At 47.0% G+C, this 22,888-nt stretch overlaps 1 protein-coding gene across 1 annotated transcript; it reads left to right on the forward strand.

The window, feature by feature from the left end:
• Positions 1 to 1,782: 1,782 nt before the first annotated feature.
• LOC139748604 (uncharacterized) lies at positions 1,783 to 22,888 on the forward strand. Its single transcript, XM_071661739.1, has 12 exons — positions 1,783 to 1,935; positions 8,878 to 9,097; positions 10,283 to 10,467; positions 11,940 to 12,151; positions 13,212 to 13,487; positions 14,274 to 14,433; positions 15,039 to 15,281; positions 16,327 to 17,540; positions 20,115 to 20,244; positions 20,640 to 20,758; positions 21,685 to 21,875; positions 22,124 to 22,888. The coding sequence occupies exons 1-12, from the start codon at positions 1,855 to 1,857 to the stop codon at positions 22,210 to 22,212; spliced, it is 3,120 nt and encodes a 1,039-aa protein (XP_071517840.1). The 5' UTR covers positions 1,783 to 1,854; the 3' UTR covers positions 22,213 to 22,888.

Consider the following 22,888-nt stretch of genomic DNA (forward strand, 5'->3'; position numbering starts at 1 on the left):
ACCAAACTCAGTCACCAGCTTCTGCAGTTTCTCACATGAATCAGCCACCAGCGGTGTATCATCAGCGAACATCAACTGACTCACTTCCCAAGCTCTCTCATCCCCAACAGACTTCATACTTGCCCCTCTTTCCAAAACTCTTGCATTTACCTCCCTAACAACCCCATCCATAAACAAATTAAACAACCATATATATATATATATATATATATATATATATATATATATATATATATATATATATATATATATATATATATATATATATATATGACGTTTTTCTGACGGCTCCAGCGGCCCAAGGCTGCGCTACTTCCATTTGCAGGGAAATGTAGATTCTTCTGGAGAAATGTTCCCACTTCAAGTCTTGCCAAAGGTGAATTTTCGCACGGTAACACACACACACACACACACACACACACACTTTTCGGCAGATAACTGCAGCAATCATCTAATTTCGATCATCTTGGATTTAGATAACGGTAGATTTTGATGAAACGTACTGCCAAGTTTTGGAACTTCAGTTTTACTCAAAGAATGTAGATCTTCAGTGTTTCCTGTCAAGACATCTTCAATCAACAGTAATATAAAATCTTATGTATTAAATGCATTACTATCAAACACACATTGATTCTATTCGTTTTGCAGTGGAAAATTTAGATGATTTCCACCTATTCCATAAATCTTTATGGCAGTAGCCTCACAGAGGTAGTTCCTGGGACAAACAGAAAATAACATCAATAGAAATGAACAAGCCATCTAAACTGTTCTCCAAACCTGGACATTCACCTATGATGGGTACAGTCACGGCTTTCACAGACCCACTGCAACGATGGAACATGATTTCAGGTGTCGAGTGGAGCAGATCTCAGCACCAGTGAAGTTATTTTTTGGGTAAAAATACAGAGGCAACTCACACCTGAAGGATATAATATTACATGCTAAACCCACAGACCTCCGGTTTCTGCCTTGTTCACCTCAAACCACAGGAGTGTTGCACGGACGGTGTGTATGTATGTAGAGCCTAACGCCCGAAGCGCAAAATGAATGTCGTTCCTGCATAATAGGGCAACTGTCACGCTGGTGTTCTTGGCGTGGCTCTCCTGTCTGAGAGAGAGAGAGAGAGAGAGAGAGAGAGAGAGAGAGAGAGAGAGAGAGAGAGAGAGAGAGAGAGACTTACTTTTGAATATGAGAACGAGGTTTTACCACGAGGAAGAACTACAGCGTAGCACTCACCGCAGGAAAAGTCTATGGTTACGAAGAAACGAGTCGCGTGAGTTACGTCGCGTCACAAGTGTTGCGTGCGAGATGAAGAAACTATCTTTGTTGACTGAACGAAAAGCTTCCCACAGAGTGAGGGGTGAAGCAGAAAGAAAAGACAGCAACCTGGGACGAGGGAGTGACACGTGACAGCCACCGAGATAGATATACGGCTTGATATATGGCCACTGCGAGAGATGACACACCCGGGCAGGTGGCCGGGAAGGATTAACAAATTGTTGTGAAGGTAATTACTATGGGAGGAGGAGGAGGCCATCTTCCTGGGACTTTTATACTACTTTCCCGCATCATAATTAGTTAATATCAATCACTAAGCTACGAGTCCTTCTACGTAAACACGCCCAACCTCACTGCGTACTTCAGTCGAAAATGAGACCGAGTTTTGTTTAATGAACGAATGACAGGTGTGATTTCCTCTTAATACACCTATTGGTAACATGGGGATCCTTATTGGTGTGGCCTGTGTATATAAAGCAGGTCAGCGCCGGGTCAAGTGGTCACTGTAGGAACACATCCAACAAGGGAGGGTGTGCGTAGTGGTACTTAATAGTGTGACGTTCTCGTAGACCCATCATGGCTGAGGCAGAGTGGCGTCAGGCCCAGCCCATCCTCCTCCTCCTCCTTCTGCTGTTCGCATTTGTATCACCGATGCAGGTAAGTCCTCTTGTTTCTGGTCTTTTATTTATACGTTTTTCTTTTTTTTTTCATGGTTCACAGCTGACCTTTCTATACAGAACTACTTTCACCTTTACCAGATAAGACCAGAAAGTTTACACCTGTAATTACGTGTCCTCTTTCCTCGTTTTTTTTTTCTCTTTTTTTTCGAGTAAATTCTTTATTCCTCTCCGCTGGACCTTCTCTAACAGATCTACGCATCTCTTCAGATGGAATGACTGAAATAGTGATGGATGCTATAGTTTCCGTGTGCTATAGGCTGATTATCTCTCTCTCACTCTCTCTCTCTCTCTCTCTCTCTCTCTCTCTCCCCCCCTCTCTCTCTCTCTCTCTCTCTCTCTCTCTCTCTCTCTCTCTCTCTCTCTATATATATATATATATATATATATATATATATATATATATATATATATATATATATATATATATATATAATCCTTGGGGATAGGGGAGAAAGAATACTTCCCCCGTACTTCCTACGTGTCGTAAAAGGCGACTGAAAGGGGACGGCGCAAGGGGCTGGAAATCCTCCCCTCCCGTTCTTATTCTCCAAAAGAAGGAACAGAGAAGGGGGCAAGTGAGGATATTCCCACTAAGGCTCAGTCCTCTGTTCTTAATGCTACCTCGCTAACTCGGGAAATGGCGAATATATATATATATATATATATATATATATATATATATATATATATATATATATATATATATAAATATTTTTTTTTTTTTTGCCGCTGTCTCCCGCGTTTGCGAGGTAGCGCAAGGAAACAGACGAAAGAAATGGCCCAACACACCCCCATAAACATGTATATACATACGTCCACACACGCAAATATACATACCTACACAGCTTTCCATGGTTTACCCCAGACGCTTCACATGCCCTGATTCAATCCACTGACAGCACGTCAACCCCGGTATACCACATCGCTCCAATTCACTCTATTCCTTGCCCTCCTTTCACCCTCCTGCATGTTCAGGCCCCGATCACACAAAATCTTTTTCACTCCATCTTTCCACCTCCAATTTCGTCTCCCTCTTCTCCTCGTTCCCTCCACCTCCGACACATATATCCTCTTGGTCAATCTTTCCTCACTCATTCTCTCCATGTGCCCAAACCATTTCAAAACACCCTCTTCTGCTCTCTCACCCACGCTCTTTTTATTTCCACACATCTCTCTTACCCTTACGTTACTTACTCGATCAAACCACCTCACACCACACATTGTCCTCAAACATCTCATTTCCAGCACATCCATCCTCCTGCGCACCACTCTATCCATAGCCCACGCCTCGCAACCATACAACATTGTTGGAACCACTATTCCTTCAAACATACCCATTTTTGCTTTCCGAGATAATGTTCTCGACTTCCACACATTCTTCAAGGCTCCCAGAATTTTCGCCCCCTCCCCCATCCTATGATCCACTTCCGCTTCCATGGTTCCATCCGCTGCCAGATCCACTCCCAGATATCTAAAACACTTTACTTCCTCCAGTTTTTCTCCATTCAAACTCACCTCCCAATTGACTTGACCCTCAACCCTACTGTACCTAATAACCTTGCTCTTATTCACATTTACTCTTAACTTTCTTCTTTCACACACTTTACCAAACTCAGTCACCAGCTTCTGCAGTTTCTCACATGAATCAGCCACCAGCGCTGTATCATCAGCGAACAACAACTGACTCACTTCCCAAGCTCTCTCATCCCCAACAGACTTCATACTTGCCCCTCTTTCCAAAACTCTTGCATTCACCTCCGTAACAACCCCATCCATAAACAAATTAAACAACCATGGAGACATCACACACCCCTGCCGCAAACCTACATTCACTGAGAACCAATCACTTTCCTCTCTTCCTATATATATATATATATATATATATATATATATATATATATATATATATATATATATATATATATATATATATATATATTTATTTAATTTTCCAGAGAGGGGAAGATTTCCAGCCCCCCGCTCCCTTTCCTTTTAGTCGCCTTATAAGACACGCAGAGAATACCTGGGAAGTATTCTTTCTCCCGTATCCTCAGGGATAATATATATATATATATATATATATATATATATATATATATATATATATATATATATATATATATATATATATATATATTATCCCTGGGGATAGGGGAGAAAGAATACTTCCTACGTACTCCCTGCGTGTCGTAGTAGGCGACTAAAAGAGGGGGAGCGGGTGGCTGGAAATCCTCCCCTCTCGTTTTTTTTAATTTTCCAAAAGAAGGAACAGAGAAGGGGGCCAGGTGAGGATATTCCCTCTAAGGCCCAGTCCTCCGTTCTTAATGCTACCTCGCTAATGCGGGAAATGGCGAATAGTATGGAAAAAAAAAAAAAAAAAAATATATATATATATATATATATATATATATATATATATATATATATATAAATTATATGGGAGGGTATTGATTGAGAGGGTGAAGGCATGTACAGAGCATCAGATTGGGGAAGAGCAGTGTGGTTTCAGAAGTGGTAGAGGATGTGTGGATCAGGTGTTTGCTTTGAAGAATGTATGTGAGAAGTACTTAGAAAAGCAAATGGATTTGTATGTAGCATTTATGGATCTGGAGAAGGCATATGATAGAGTTGATAGAGATGCTCTGTGGAAGGTATTAAGAATATATGGTGTGGGAGGCAAGTTGTTAGAAGCAGTGAAAAGTTTTTATCGAGGATGTAAGGCATGTGTACGTGTAGGAAGAGAGGAAAGTGATTGGTTCTCAGTGAATGTAGGTTTGCGGCAGGGGTGTGTGATGTCTCCATGGTTGTTTAATTTGTTTATGGATGGGGTTGTTACGGAGGTGAATGCAAGGGTTTTGGAAAGAGGGGCAAGTATGAAGTCTGTTGGGGATGAGAGAGCTTGGGAAGTGAGTCAGTTGTTGTTCGCTGATGATACAGCGCTGGTGGCTGATTCACGTGAGAAACTGCAGAAGCTGGTGACTGAGTTTGGTAAAGTGTGTGAAAGAAGAAAGTTAAGAGTAAATGTGAATAAGAGCAAGGTTATTAGGTACAGTAGGGTTGAGGGTCAAGTCAATTGGGAGGTGAGTTTGAATGGAGAAAAACTGGAGGAAGTGAAGTGTTTTAGATATCTGGGAGTGGATCTGGCAGAGGATGGAGCCATGGAAGCGGAAGTGGATCATAGGGTGGGGGAGGGGGCGAAAATTCTGGGAGCCTTGAAGAATGTGTGGAAGTCGAGAACATTATCTCGGAAAGCAAAAATGGGTATGTTTGAAGGAATGTGGTTCCAACAATGTTGTATGGTTGCGAGGCGTGGACTATGGATAGAGTGGTGCGCAGGAGGATGGATGTGCTGGAAATGAGATGTTTGAGGACAATGTGTGGTGTGAGGTGGTTTGATCGAGTAAGTAACGTAAGGGTAAGAGAGATGTGTGGAAATAAAAAGAGCGTGGTTGAGAGAGCAGAAGAGGGTGTTTTGAAATGGTTTGGTCACATGGAGAGAATGAGTGAGGAAAGATTGACCAAGAGGATATACGTGTCGGAGGTGGAGGGAACGAGGAGAAGAGGGAGACCAAATTGGAGGTGGAAAGATGGAGTGAAAAAGATTTTGTGTGATCGGGGCCTGAACATGCAGGAGGGTGAAAGGAGGGCAAGGAATAGAGTGAAATGGAGCGATGTGGTATACCGGGGTTGACGTGCTGTCAGTGGATTGAATCAAGGCATGTGAAGCGTCCGGGGTAAACCATGGAAAGCTGTGTAGGTATGTATATTTGCGTGTGTGGGCGTGTGTATATGCATGTTTATGGGGGTGGGTTGGGCCATTTCTTTCGTCTGTTTCCTTGCGCTACCTCGCAAACGCGGGAGACAGCGGCAAAAAAAAAAAAAAATAAAAAAAAAAAAAAAATATATATATATATATATATATATATATATATATATATATATATATATATATATATATATATATATTATACATACATACATACACGAACAAAGTGCATATGAACGCGCACCTTCATAGAACACACACGCTACCGTCTATTGCACAGTGATCCCGGGTTCGATCCTGGCTGTTGGAGGTTTGTATATATATATATATATATATATATATATATATATATATATATATATATATATATATATATATATATATATATATATATATATATTTATTGCTTTGTCGCTGTCTCTCGCGTTTGCGAGTTAGCGCAAGGAAACAGACGAAAAGAAATGGCCCAACCCACCCCCATACACATGTATATATATACGTCCACACACGCAAATATACATACCTACACAGCTTTCCATGGTTTACCCCAGACGCTTCACATGCCCTGATTCAATCCACTGACAGCACGTCAACCCCGGTATACGACATCGATCCAATTCACTCTATTCCTTGCACGCCTTACACCCTCCTGCATGTTCAGACCCCGATCACACAAAATCTTTTTCACTCCATCTTTCCACCTCTAGTTTGGTCTCCCTCTTCTCCTCGTTCCCTCCACCTCCGACACATATATCCTCTTGGTCAATCTTTCCTCACTCATTCTCTCCATGTGCCCAAACCATTTCAAAACACCCTCTTCTGCTCTCTCAACCACGCTCTTTTTATTTCCACACATCTCTCTTACCCTTACGTTACTTACTCGATCAAACCACCTCACACCACACATTGTCCTCAAACATCTCATTTCCAGCACATCCATCCTCCTGCGCACAACTCTATCCATAGCCCATGCCTTGCAACCATACAACATTGTTGGAACCACTATTCCTTCAAACATACCCATTTTTGCTTTCCGAGATAATGTTCTCGACTTCCACACATTCTTCAATGCTCCCAGGATTTTCACCCCCTCCCCCATCCTATGATCCACTTCCGCTTCCATGGTTCCATCCGCTGCCAGATCCACTCCCAGATATCTAAAACACTTTACTTCCTCCAGTTTTTCTCCATTCAAACTTACCTCCCATTTGACTTGACCCTCAACCCTACTGTACCTAATAACCTTGCTCTTATTCACATTTACTCTTAACTTTCGTCTTTCACATACTTTACCAAACTCAGTCACCAGCTTCTGCACTTTCTCACATGAATCAGCCACCAGCGCTGTATCATCAGCGAACAACAACTGACTCACTTCCCAAGCTCTCTCATCCCCAAAAGACTTCATACTTGCCCCTCTTTTCAAAACTCTTGCTTTTACCTCCGTAACAACCCCATCCATAAACAAATTAAACAACCATGGAGACATCACACACTCCTGCCGCAAACCTACATTCACTGAGAACCAATCACTATCATCTCTTCCTACACGTACACATGCCTAACATCCTCGATAAAAACTTTTCACTGCTTCTAACAACTTGCCTCCCACACCATATATTCTTAATACCTTCCACAGAGCATCTCTATCAACTCTATCATATGCCTTCTCCAGATCCATAAATGCTACATACAAGTCCATTTGCTTTTCTAAGTATTTCTCACATACATTTTTCAAAGCAAACACCTGATCCACACATCCTCTACCACTTCTGAAACCACACTGCTCTTCCCCAATCTGATGCTCTGTACATGCCTTCACCCTCTCAATCAATACCCTCCCATATAATTTACCAGGAATACTCAACAAACTTATACCTCTGTAATTTGAGCACTCACTCTTATCCCCTTTGCCTTTGTACAATGGCACTATGCACGCATTCCGCCAATCCTCAGGCACCTCACCATGAGTCATACAAACATTAAATAACCTTACCAACCAGTCAATAATGTGTGTGTATATATATATATATATATATATATATATATATATATATATATATATATATATATATATATATATATATATATAAGGAAACTTGATGGTCAATATATAATTCTAAATTATTTTTCTGGTGATAAATTACGTACGATAAGTAAGTTCCGTTGAACCCCACACACACACAGACACACACACACACACACACACATCCCCTGTAACAACAAGTCTCGAGCAACACGGCGGGTCATGAACAGCGTGGCCTCCTGTCACTGTGGCCCGTCTGGGGCTCATTACTTTCACACGGGGTAGTCATCAGCCCCGTACCTGACCAGAGGTGGTGTCTGGCACGGGTCTGTTCTGTAGACTTTCGTAATACTGGATACTACTTGTGTGTGTGTGTGTGTGTGTGAGAGAGAGAGAGAGAGAGAGAGAGAGAGAGAGAGAGAGAGAGAGAGAGAGAGAGAGAGAGAGAGAGAGAGAGAGAGTCTATTGTGTATATATGAATGTATATGCGTGTCTGTGTGTATATTCATATGTATGTTCCTGTGTGTGTATGCATGTGCATGTGTGTGTGTGTGTGAGAGAGAGAGAGAGAGAGAGAGAGAGAGAGAGAGAGAGAGAGAGAGAGAGAGAGAGAGAGAGAGAGAGAGAGATAGAGAGAGAGACACTCCGTTCTTCTTCCTTTCCATTATGACATATACGAGCCCATGTAGCTGTATGCTTTTTTTTTCGTCCATGAAGTGTGTGTGTGCTGGAAAATAAGATTATTGATTAGTACATTCCATGTTATAGGAAAACACTTCAGGATACATACACGCAAGCTTTTCCTGCAGGAACACACACACACACACACACACACACACACACACACACACCACACACACATGCATACACACACACAGGAACATACATATGAATATAAACAAAGACACGCATACACATTCATATATACACAATAGACTCTCTCTCTCTCTCTCTCTCTCTCTCTCTCTCTCTCTCTCTCTCTCTCTCTCTCTCTCTCTCTCTCTAAGATACAAGCAAACATAAGACCGATGAGGACACATTCAACAAGTGTCATACATACATACACACGTACATGCACACACAGAGTGCGCGAGGTGATATGATCCATCATGTGTTATGGTTTCCAGCCAGTGTTGAGGGAGGGGTCGGGCGGGAACCTGCCTCCTGATGACCTCACACACCACCACAACACTACTACTCCTCCTCACCTCCTCGATGACGTCACGCAACGTCACTTCGCCCCGCGTGACGTCAGAGGGCGACACGAGGGCCAGGACCACGCCCCTCTCCGGCACGACGGGCCAGCGGCGGGCGACGACGTTGTCCAGACGACAGACAACTCGACCGGTGGGTTATAACCCCCTTCTCTCCCCTCCCCTCCCCTCCCTACAGCTCCCCTCCCCTCCCTACAGCTCCCCTCCCCTCCCCTCCCTACAGCTCCCCTCCCCTCCCGACAGCTCCCCCTCCCCTCCCGACAGCCCCCCCCCTTCCCCCACCACCCTCCGTACGTGCGTGGTGGGCAAGGCATACCTGGTCACTGACGTCACAGAGTACCTGGGTCCAGCACATAATACTGGGCATGGAAGAATGATGGTAGACATAGACATAGATAGATAGACAGACAGGCAGATAGATATATAGAAAGACATATAAACAGACAGACGGGTAGATAGGTATATAGAAAGACATATAAACAGACAGACGGGTAGATAGGTATATAGAAAGACATATAAACAGACAGACGGGTAGATAGGTATATATAGACATATAAACAGACAGACGGGTAGATAGGTATATAGAGAGACATATAATCAGACAGGCAGGTAGATAGGTACATAGAAAGACATATAAACAGACATACAGGTACATACACATATAGAAAGACATATAAATAGACAGGTAGATAGCTACACTGATTATGATAATTACATGAAAATACTGGTAGGCAGATAAAGTTATAGATAAGACAGACAGACAGACAGACAGACAGATAGATAGATAGATAGATAGATAGATAGATAGCAAGAGTGTAAAGTATGTTTCAAAGTTCTGTTGGGAATAGTGACACATTAAAAATGACTTCATGTTCTGCTCTGGGACACACCCATCATGGAAGGTGTCCCTCAACCATTAAGTGTACTTGCAGTACACAGACACCGTCCTTGTCTTATGTGTGGATAAATGTAATTCAAGACAGATCCTCCTACAGTGCTGTGCAAGTCATGAACCACAGCAGAGGTGGTATCTGTCCACCTTCATCAATAGTTAATAATAATAATAATAATAATAATAATAATAATAATAATAATAACAATAATGATAATAATCAATAATGATAATAATAATAATAATGATAGTAATAATAATAATAATCAATAATAATAATAATAATAATAATAATAATAATAATAATAATAATAATAATAATAACAACAGTAAGGGTTCATCAAAGCGAATGTACCCAAGACCTGGAAAGACAGAGAGAGGATAACCCACAATATACCGCCGCTTCCACTTGTGTCTACGTGGCAGGTGGTGAGGACGACGAGGAGGAGGAGGAGGGCCTGGAGAGGAGGAGGAGGAGGAGCAGCAGCAGCAGCAGGACCCTGCGCCTTGCCGTCTTCTCAGACCCCACCCTGCTCCACCTGCTGGCCGCCCACCACCCACTCCACCCGCCCACCGCCACCTACCGATACATCACCGCGCTGGTCTCTGCCGTGAGTCACTTGGGCCCTGTGTCATGTATTACCTTCGTCCCACAGTGTGTACTGTGCCGTACGACCTCTGGGCACGACGGTACGACTACCTCTGGGCACGACGGTACGACTGCCTCTGGGCACGACGGTACGACCTATGGGTACGACGGTAAGACCTCTGGGCACGACGGTAAGACCTCTAAGCACGACGGTACGACCTCTGGGCACGACGGTACGACCACTAGACATGACGTACGACCTCTGGACACGACGGTACGACTACCTCTGGGTACGACGGTAAGACCTCTGGGTACGACCTCTGGCCACGACGGTACGACCTGTGGGCACGACGGTACGACCTCTTAGCACGACGGTACGACCTCTGGGCACGACGGTACGATCCCTTGGGTATGATGGCCTGGCCTTGGACCTGACAGGGATCGCACGTTCTTACTCAAGGGGTCAGAGATGTGTGGTTTACAGGGTATAACAGCTGTATAAGACTCATGATTAAATCTACATTCCATAATGCATTCACACATCTGGTAAACGGTAAATTGATGTCATTCTTTCTTTAGGGAATGTTCATGTGATAACAGTAGATTCATTGCATTTGAAGTAAGTGGTTTCATAACGTACTCACATTTCTCAAAATCACTGATCTACCTATCGAGCTGACGAGGGTACCTGTGTACCAGTGAGAATATTGTTCTTGCGTACGACACAGAACCCTCGTTAAACGTGTCATACCGATGGTTGCGTACGACACAGAACCCTCGTTAAACGTGTCATACCGATGGTTGCGTACGACACAAAACCCTCGTTAAACGTGTCATACCGATGGTTGCGTACGACACAGAACCCTCGTTAAACGTGTCATACCGATGGTAACACTGTAGGTTCTGCTCTGAGACACAGACCCTCGTTGAACGTGTCATCCTCATGGTAACACTAGGTTCTACCCCGAGACACAGACCCGCGTTAAACGTGTCATATCGATGGTAACACAGTAAGTTCTGCTCCGGGACACAGAACCTCGTTGAACGTGTCATATCGATGGTAACACAGTAAGTTCTGCTCCGGGACACAGAACCTCGTTAAACGTGTCATATCGATGGTAACACAGTAAGTTCTGCTCCGGGACAGAGAACCTCGTTGAACGTGTCATATCGATGGTAACACAGTAAGTTCTGCCCCGAGACACAGACCCTCGTTAAACGTGTCATATCGATGGTAACACAGTAGGTTCTGCTCCGAGACACAGAACCTCGTTGAACGTGTCATCCTGATGGTAACACAGTAGGTTGTACCCCAAGACACAGACTCTCGTTGAACGTGTCATCCTGATGGTAACACTGGATCTTCTACCTCGAGACACAGACCCTCGTTGAACGTGTTATCCCGGTGGTAACACAGAAGGTTGTGCCTCGAGACACAGAGCCCTCGTTGAACGTGTCATACCGGTAGTAACACAGTAGGTTCTGCCCCGACAGATGGAGAGCCTCCTGCAGCAGGGTGTCGGCCCCAGCCCAAAGCTGCGACTACAGCTGGTGCAAGCGGGAGTGTGGGCGGCGAAGGAAGCGGTCCCCTTCAGGACAGAGGGGCCCTCGAGCAGCACCCTGCAGAGCTTCTGTGAGTGGGTGAGCCAGAGGAGGGCAGCCAGGGGCCACACTGACCACTGGCACCACGCTATACTCCTCTCCGGGTAGGTATTGCCTCCCTCCTGCAGGTCTTACATCAAACTCCCTCGCCAATGTCTCTGGTGAACGTCACCAGAGCTTTGTGTATCGTATAGCATCTATATGTCCAGCATGAACGTCACCAGAGATTTGTATATCGTATAGCACATATATGTCCAGCATGAATGTCAGCAGAGGTAAATATATTGTATAGCATCTATTTGTCCAGCTTTGTATATCGTATAGCATCTATAGTCCAGCATGAATGTCAGCAGAGCTAAATGTATTGTATAGCATGTCTCTTATATTTCTGGTCTCTTCTACTGCCACAAACAGCCTCTTAGAAGGACCCACGGGTCTGTTTCTACTTCCATTCCTATATATCTACTTGTATATCATCTATCCGTACAGCTTTATTCATGTAGCTTCTAACTGTATAGCAAATATCTATGAAAGGTCTTAAGTGTATAGGATGTACGAGGAGTAAGTGCATGTTCAAGTCTGGGCTGTGACTTGTATGTGGTACTGTGGCCACTAACTTGTGCAAGGTACTGAATGCCTCCCAACTTACTAATAACTGAAAAGTTGAACGTGATCCACACATCACGGTAAACACGCACCACCCGTAAGGGACTGGTCGTCTCTGTCGTTTCCTACATGACTGGGTTAATGATCCAACTGGATAATCAATTCCTTAAAAAGGTGCACCGTATGTTTCCCCCCCTCCTCCTCACCCCACCCCTGCACTCCCCCTTCAAACCACCTGCCTCTCGACCCACAGCTACTCCCCACTAAACCTTGCCTCTCTACCCACAACTACTCCCATACCACCTCGCCTCTCCACCCACAACTACTCCCCCATTCCATTTGGCCTCTTCATCCACAGTTACTCCCCACACCACCTTGCCTTTTCACCCACAGTTACTCCCCACACCATCTTGCCTCTTCACCCACAACTATCCCCCCCTCCATACCACCTTGCCTCTTCACCCACAGCTACTTCCCACACCACCCTGCCTCCCCCCATCCCACAACTACCTCGTGTGGATGGTCAGCCACTAACAGCCTGTGGTACCTGTCGCTCAGGAGGGACCTGTTCGAGTCGACACAGGCCCCTCTGGGCACGACCTACGTGGGCGGCCTCTGCCACCCGAGCGCCTCCTGCTCCGTCGTCGAGGCCCAGTCCTTCAAGGCCGTGTACATCGCCGCCCACGAGCTGGCCCACTCCATGGGCGTGCCACACGACGGAGGCCCCGACGCCGCCCACTGTCCCAGGGAAGGATTCCTCATGGGCCAGAGTCTCACCCAGGCGTCCTACCGCTGGTCCAACTGCTCTAAGGACGCACTCGCCGCTCTGATCAAGTACGTTGTCAACTCCAGCAGCACTAAAGGATCTTGAAATAAGAAGTGTCGTTTACTTAAGACTTTAGCATTGTGTAGAATGAGGTATAACATGTTATTATGATTCAGTCTTTGTAGCCCAAACTTGTGAGACTTTCCATGACTCACTACAGGTTACGAGAGGGGGGATGACCCACTCATGTAACGCTCAGGTACATACATAGCTCACGGTGAAGCCCCACGCACAACCCTTACAGTTCTTCCCTTGTCTTGGCTCGGATATACGCCAAGCTGCCTGGAATCACAGGTGTATATAGGATAACAACAGGACTTACGGCAACAGTGGTTAACTACGACCAAATATAATCTAACCCAGATTAGTCAAATAACGAGACCCAGTTGACTTCATGAAATGCACTTATTGACAGCACATTCCACAGGTTCAACCAACCCCCGTCATTGTTCAAGCCCCCTCGAAGACGATCCTTGGCTCCAGCCTTCCATTAGTACTGTCTGAATCATTTACCACAGGCCAGTGATGGTCACCGACAGGTTTACACGTAACATGAGCTTCTCACAATGAATGACACCCTTTATTCATCCCTATGTATACACACGTTCATGCCCACAAGAAGGTTAATGCAACCTCCACATTTTGTCAGAAAGTTCAGTAACTTAAGGACGTGTTGTGGTGGCTAGCTAGCACCAGCGTTCGCCAGACCTTCGCCCGTGATCCAAACACTCGCGTCGTAGGGCGGCTGGCTCTCCTCCCTGCCGTCCTCCAGTCCTAACTCTTCCCCCCTACAGGAAAGACAGATGTCTGGAGGTGTCCCAGGAAGACGGGAGGATCGCTGGGGTACATGAGCTGGACCATAGCAGTGGGGAACTCCCTGGACAGATGTACCCTGCCGACGAGCAGTGTCGCCTAGCCTTAGGGCCAGAGCACAAAGCCACGCCCTCCAAAATGGTGAGTTCAAACGCCATCCTGTACTTTAGAATTGTAAACGTAATGATGTAACGTACTGTAATCAATCTATCCTGCTCCTGAGGTCGCTTAAACGTAATTATGTACCGTACTGTAATCAATCTATCCTGCTCCTGAGGTCTGTTAAACGTAATTATGTACCTTGCTGGAATCAATCCATCCTGCTCCTGAGGTCTGTCAAACGAAATTATTTCCCGTACTATAATTGACTGACGTATTCCATACCCATGGCCAAGGTTGGAGCAACAGCGGAGTCCACCTAGGCTAGGTATATGGCCATGCCTGTGAAAACAACGCGAAGAACGGCTCTCACGAAAGAATAATACGTACCGTATCCATATTCCACTTCGTTCATCATTAATTTTGGGTATCAAATACCTTCACGAAGGCTAGACAGTATCACACCACGACAGCAACTCATCTACAATTAATTCTTTTAGGGTTCTCTCGTCTTAACATTTGAGGGAAGCTGATGAAGTATCTGTTTGCTGAAGATAACTAAATAGAGGTTTGTAGTCTTCCAGTCAGAACAGCTCCTGCCTCCTGTAGAGGATCTGTCTGTGTCTGACTTGTCTCATGCCCTGCAGAGTGTCTGTGATTACCTGACGTGTACGGACGGCCTCAGGACCCAGGGCGTGCACCCGGCCCTAGAGGGCACCGCCTGCGGCAAAAACCACGTCTGCATCGCCGGCACCTGCCAGGATTACCAGTTCCCTGAGGGCCCACCACCAACACTACCACCACAACCACCCACCAGGATCCCTGGCTTCCCTACTAACCTGGGACCCGGTGAAGGCTCCGTCTTCCCCCCGGCAACCATTCCAGGCGAAGTAAGGCTTTGTGACAATCTCGTTGATACCCTGAGGCAGCCTGACCATATACTGGCTCCTCCTGCAGGAGGCCTGACCATATACTGGCTCCTCCTGCAGGAGGCCTGACCATCTACTGGCTCCTCCTGCTGGAGGCCTGACCATCTACTGGCTCCTCCTGCAGGAGACCTGACCATCTACTGGATCCTACTGCAGGAGGCCTGACCATCTAGTGACTCCTCCTGCAGGAGGCCTGACCCTCTACTGGCTCCTCCTGCAGGAGACCTGACCATCTACTGGATCCTCCAGCAGGAGGCCTGACCATATACTGGCTCCTCCTGCAGGAGACCTGACCATCTACTGGCTCCTCCTCCAGGAGACCTGACCATCTACTGGCTCCTCCTGCAGGAAGCCTGACCATCTAGTGGATCCTCCAGCAGGAGGCCTGACCATAAACTGGCTCCTCCTGCAGGAGGCCTGACCATCTATCATAAACTTTAAATCAATCAGTCTACACACACATACACACACACACACACACACACACACTCATAGGAATATATATATATATATATATATATATATATATATATATATATATATATATATATATATATATATATATATATATATATGTATGTATATAATGTAATTTGCATAAATGTATAACCCTTTAAGCACAACGATATGTCTTTGCCTGGATTTTCAGTCTGACGCATAAGGTTCACGTTTAAAACCTATTTGTCCCGTTTTCCTCAAAGGGTCAGTGGTTACCACTACATTTCTACCTGGTCTGGTCCAGAGACCCAAACATCGCACACAGTCTATGGTGTCACATATGGACCGTCTTCATTCGAATATTCGAGTATTTCACCCATAACTCTTGGCAGTCGATATTTAAGAATATTTTATAAACAGAAGACGATGTATGTAGGGGGAGGTTGGGGGAACCCCGTTTTCTTCTATAGAAAACAGGTTCTCGGACAAAGCAAGTCTTCGTCACCTTGCTTACAACAGCCTGATACTGTGTTAGCTTGATCTGACTCTTCACATCTTGCCCCTACAGGTGAACAGTGTCCCTGTGCCACTCCGCTGCAGCCTCATGGCTCCCTTCCTCCACGCCTTCATCGGCTGCGCCTCCCCCGTCAGCAGCCCCACGGGACAAGGCCCGTCTCCTCCTTCAGCAGCGCCCACAGGCTCGGACACCCGTCGATCACTGAGCCTCACATCCATCCCGGCCTCCAGCCGAACGGGAACTCTCGCTGTCGATGGCGGCCTCAGTGGCCTCCAGTCGAGGTCGACAGGCGACCTCCAGACACCTGGGGAGGTCTCAGGAAAAGCCTCTCGTCTTTCCCTCGGGACTCTGCCAGACTCTCCCAGCTCCGTCCCATCCTCTCCCAGACCCGCCACATCCTCGATAAGCACAGCCACGACCTCCTCCGCCACCGTCAAAGCCTCTTATCCTCCCGTCATAGCCAATGCCAACGCCAACGCAGCCTCCCCCAGCACCGTCACAGCTCCCGCCAGCAAGGGCGCAGCCCCTCCCAGCACCGTTCCAACTACTGCCAGCGGTGACAGAGCCTCCTCCAGCAACGTCTTGGCTTTTCCTGACGATGACTTCGCTCCTCCTGGCAATTCGGTGATTGGCGAAAGAGAAAACTCCGGAGCTGACGGGAGAAATGCCACGACTGGTTACACTGACGACAAGACTTGCGCCGAAGGGGACAAAGAAACGACCGCGACAGAGGACAGAAAACGCGCCGGGAGTGAGACAGAGCTTCAGGGAGCAGCCCTTGCCGAACATCCTGACGTGGAGACCCGGAATACGATGACTGAAACCGAAGAGGACGGAGGAGACAACAACAAGGGAATGGATGAGACGATGTCCAGCGACCGGACGACCATGGACTCGAACTTCACATTGAGCGCCCTGACACACAAGACCGCCACAGACCGGAGCCTCCAGCAGCAGACGAATGTCAGTCAAGGCGCAGCAGACAGGATCGCCGAGTTCTCTCTGCGGGAATTCAACGTATCGGGTTCTGGCCTCAACATGGCCCTCCCGCTGGAGTTCCTCCGCGGTTTATTTACCGCGCTACTCCACCACCAACCACAGGCGACAGAGGCCGTCTCGTCTCCCTCCTCGAAGACGGCGACGGGGAAAGCCGCGTCTTCCGCGACGAAGGAACCAGCCTCGAACAGCTTCAGCGCCTCCTACAGGAGCGCTGGTGCTGACGCGCCCCTGAGACTGGCCCATCACCGAGGGACTAAGCCTATCAGGTAACACTATGGCCACGAACCCTGGCGGGTACACTAGGGCGCGTGGGAACACCAGGACACGTACTATATTGGGGATACTTGGACACGTAGCCATAGTGGGTACACCAGGACACGTGACCACAGTGGGAACACCAGGACACGTGACCACAGTGGGAACACCAGGACACGTACTATATTGGGGATACTTGGACACGTAGCCATAGTGGGAACACCGGGACACGTGACTACAGTGGGAACACCAGGACACGTACTATATTGGGGATACTTGGACACGTAGCCATAGTGGGAACACCGGGACAAGTGACTACAGTGGGAACACCAGGACACGTCACCACAGTGGGAACACCAGGACACGTGACCACAGTGGGAACACTAGGACACGTGACCACAGTGGGAACACCAGGACACGTCAACACAGTGGGAACACCAGGACACGTCACCACAGTGGGAACACCAGGACACGTCACCACAGTGGGAACACCAGGACACGTCACCACAGTGGGAACACCAAGACACGTCACCACAGTGGGAACGCCAGGACACGTCACCACAGTGGGAACACCAGGACACGTGACCACAGTGGGAACACCAGGACACGTGACCACAGTGGGAACACCGGGACACGTGACCACAGTGGGAACACCAGGACACGTCACCACAGTGGGAACACCAGGACACGTCACCACAGTGGGAACACCGGGACACGTCACCACAGTGGGAACACCAGGACACGTGACCACAGTGGGAACACCGGGACACGTCACCACAGTGGGAACACCGGGACACGTCACCACAGTGGGAACACCAGGACACGTCACCACAGTGGGAACACCGGGACACGTCACCACAGTGGGAACACCAGGACACGTGACCACAGTGGGAACACCAGGACACGTGACCACAGTGGGAACACCGGGACACGTCACCACAGTGGGAACACCGGGACACGTCACCACACTGGGAACACCAGGACACGTCACCACAGTGGGAACACCGGGACACGTCACCACAGTGGGAACACCAGGACACGTGACCACAGTGGGAACACCAGGACACGTGACCACAGTGGGAACACCAGGACACGTCACCACAGTGGGAACACCAGGACACGTCACCACAGTGGGAACACCGGGACACGTCACCACAGTGGGAACAGTAGAACACATCGAGTGAAATGACAACAGCGGCAACACTGCCGATGTTGCAGTACAAGCAGTTTTCCCCTCGATAGATACACTGACACAAACACAGACAAACAGATAGATAAAACAGGCAGGAAATAGAGCGACAAAGAAAAATAATCACAATGATTGACGAATACAGAGGCGATCATACCTTAAGTGAAGGGCCAAGACAGATCCAGGAATCAGGTCGCTGATAATTAGGAAGGTCAATTTATCAGTTCGCTAATTACTTGACTGATCCAGTCATCAATTCGTTAATAACTAGACAGGTCCAGTCATCAGTTCGCTAAGCAGACATCTAGTCATCAGTTCGTTAATAACTAGACAGGTCCAGTCATCAGTTCGTTAAATAGACATCCAGTCATCAGTTCGTTAAGCAGACATCTAGTCATCAGTTCGTTAAGCAGACATCTAGTCATCAGTTCGTTAATAACTAGACAGGTCCAGTCATCAGTTCGTTAATAACTAGACAGGTCCAGTCATCAGTTCGTTAAGCAGACATCTAGTCATCAGTTCGTTAATAACTAGACAGGTCCAGTCATCAGTTCGTTAAGCAGACATCTAGTCATCAGTTCGTTAATAACTAGATAGGTCCAATCATCAGTTCGTTAAACAGACATCTAGTCATCAGTTCGTTAATAACTAGACAAGTCCAGTCATCAGTTCGTTAATAACTAGACAGGTCCAGTCATCAGTTCGTTAAGCAGACATCTAGTCATCAGTTCGTTAATAACTAGACAGGTCCAGTCATCAGTTCGTTAAACAGACATCTAGTCATCAGTTCGTTAATAACTAGACAGGTTCAGTCATCAGTTCGTTAAGCAGACATCCAGTCATCAGTTCGTTAATAACTAGACAGGTCCGGTCATCAGTTCGTTAAACAGACATCTAGTCATCAGTTCGTTAATAACTAGACAGGTCCAGTCATCAGTTCGTTAAGCAGACATCCAGTCATCAATTCGTTAATAACTAGACAGGTCCAGTCATCAGTTCGTTAAGCAGACATCCAGTCCTCAGTTCGTTAAGTAGACATCCAGTCATCAGTACGTTAAGTAGACATCCAGTCATCAGTTCGTTAAGTAGACATCCAGTCATCAGTTCGTTAAGTAGACATCCAGTCATCAGTACGTTAAGTAGACATCCAGTCATCAGTTCGTTAAGTAGACATCCAGTCATCAGTTCGTTAAGTAGACATCCAGTCATCAGTTCGTTAAGTAGACATCCAGTCATCAGTACGTTAAGCAGACATCTAGTCATCAGCTCGTTGATAACTAGACAAATCCAGTCATCAGTTCGTTGTTAACTTCGTGGGCCAGGGAGAACCATAGCCAGTGTGTCCTGGTACACATCCCCTGCCGACCTGACGCGCCGTGTTGTTCCTTGCCTACAGGCCAGCCTTCCTGCAGGAGGGGTCGAGCCAGGAACCCATCCTCGCCGCTACCGCCCCAACCCACACCCGCGCCGCCCGCACCGCCCCTTGCAGCCACCGCTGCGGGGGAGGCACCCGCCTCGTCACCCAGGTACGTCTCCACAACCATACCCTCACGACAGCCATACCCTCGGTGTAGCCACACCCTCACACACCCACCCTGCGTGTGAGGGTGTGGGGGAAGGGGTTGCCACGCACCTCCCGGCTCTCCAGGAACACGTAGTCCACCCACTTTAATCCCCCCCCCCCCGCGCCTGGGACAGTGTTCACTCTGCCACTCTTCTTACTTTTTAATGCATGACCTATTGGCCCCTTGACCCATGCTGTCTCTTGCGTAGATGGTGTCTCCTTTGCACGCACCAGTCGTTGTGTGTGTGTGTGTGCGTGTGTGTGTGCGTGTGTGTGTGTGTGTGTGCGTGTGTCTGTGTGTCCTCGTGCGTGTGTCACTATGTTTGTATAACACTGACACCTGTCCCCGTGCGACAGGTGTGTGTGGAGATCACGGAACCCGAGCGTCAGGTGTCGGAGGAGCTGTGCAACGGCCTGCCCAACTTCGTGGCGCCCTTCTACCAGTCCTGCAATACCTTCCCCTGCGCCTCCCCCAGGTAGGTCTTCCCCTCCCTTGTGGGCGAGGCGGAAGCGTCTTGTTGTTCACGTCCACCTGGAGATATCAGAGTGGGGGTCACTCATGACGGTAGGTCTGCTGCCGTTATGGGGGTTCACTTCGAAGCTCCTTATGGAACTTTTGACGCCAGAGTCGCCCTAAAAATTGCATGATAATGTATGGGAATTCAGGGTCGGTAATTTTCTATGGTCTTTTGTAAAGCCTTCTCACTCTCGCTGGCCATCAAATGAGGGTAGTTACATACTTGTATCTGTCAGATTAAAACCTTTGTTGTGATGACATATTAAGAATGTTCGTGGCCGTCATGTATTCACGGGCCGCCCAGGGTCGAGAGCATAGGTTCGAATCCTGGTTGCGGCAATCGGGCCACAGTCAACACAGCTCTTCGTCCACCAGTAGGGTATGGTCGATAGAATTGATACCTGGCTTAGGATAGTATATATATATATATATATATATATATATATATATATATATATATATATATATATATATATATATATATATATTGCGTTAATGGAATGGCTTTGATTAGGACCTTGGCTGCCCGTGCCGTCTCAGCTAAAAAAAAAAAAAAAATATATTATGTCAGACATTCTGTGCTTCTTGGGGTTAGGTTAGAATCGCCAGGCCGAAGCCTATTCACGGGACCTGGTATTACGACATTCCGTTGGTCCAGGTGTCGACGTATCACAGTAACCTGTTTACTGACACAATTGTTGCATTTGTAAACTGTTTACTAATGCAAGTGGTTGAGGGGGGGGGAGGAGGAGGTCGTCTTTGTAAACGTCTACTGACGCAAGTGATTTGGGGTCGTAGTTGTAAACTGTCTACAGAAGCCGGTGGCTTGGCGTTTGTCGTTCTTGTAAACTGTTTACAGACGCTTGGTGTTGTGTGTTGGTGCAGGTGGGTGACAGGGCCGTGGGGTCAGTGCTCGACCTGGTGCGGCGTGGGTCTCCAGCACCGACTGGTCGCCTGCGGCCTCCCGCTCCTGCAGGACGCCTCCCCGCTCACCGCCGGGTACTTCCTGCCTACTAGGAGGTGCGAGGTGCCCCAGCCCAGAGCCGTCCGCCTCTGCAGTGGGCCCTGCCTGCCTGGTGAGTCGCCTCCTGAGGATGTATCGTTATAAACCAGAAATAAAATGACCACCTGAAGTACTGCATCAGCCACTTGAAATATTGTATCAGCCACCCGAAGTACTGTACTAGCCACTTGTAGCACTGTATCATCCACTTGAAGTGCTGTATCAGCCTCCTGAAGTATTGTATCGGTCACGTGTATTGTATCAGCCATTTCACGTGTGGACGATGATTCTTAGTGTTCATCATTACACTCTCTCCCACAGTTGACTGTAGCCTGCCCGAGAACGCCCTCCACCCAGCCTGCTATGACCTGCTGCAGGACACGCCCTTGGAGCACGACCATTTACCGTAGCCTGCCGTGGGACACCATCTGAGCAAGACCAACTGCTTCAGCCTTCTGCACAACCATTTACTGTAACCAGCCACAGGACCCACCACCAGAAGAGAACCATTTACTGTATCCTGCTACAGGAAACGCCACTGCAGCAGAACCATTTACTGTAACCAGCCACAGGACCCACCACTAGAGAAGAACCATTTACAGTAACCTACAACAGGAATCACCACTGGAGCAGGACACTAAAGCCTGCTGCATGAGCCACCATTGGAATGAGGCCATCCACTGGCCTTTCATCGCATAACCTGAAATATAATTCCTCCTGTTCACTTAACCAGACCTCTAACCTTACTGTATCAAGAGGCCAATGCTATTTCCATACTATTCTCACACTAATATCCTCAAACATTCTAACAATTAGGTCTACAATGCACCAGATGACCCCATCAGGATAATACATCCTTTCTACTTAGCTGTCATGACGAAGTTTACATAAATAAGTTAAGAGAATTATAGAAAATATTATACTGTGTTTTTATCAAATAAGCTTATTGAAACTTTTATTATGTAGTATAATATATTATTCATAGTTTCTATCATTTACTGCTGAACTGTCAAGATAGTAGGTATTAAAGCGTATATTCTTTATCATTACGTAGCCTTTAAATGAGATAAAATCGATAAAAGAAAA

Source organism: Panulirus ornatus, chromosome 5 (genome assembly GCF_036320965.1).
Source record: "Panulirus ornatus isolate Po-2019 chromosome 5, ASM3632096v1, whole genome shotgun sequence".
Classification (NCBI taxonomy): Eukaryota; Metazoa; Arthropoda; class Malacostraca; order Decapoda; family Palinuridae; genus Panulirus; species Panulirus ornatus.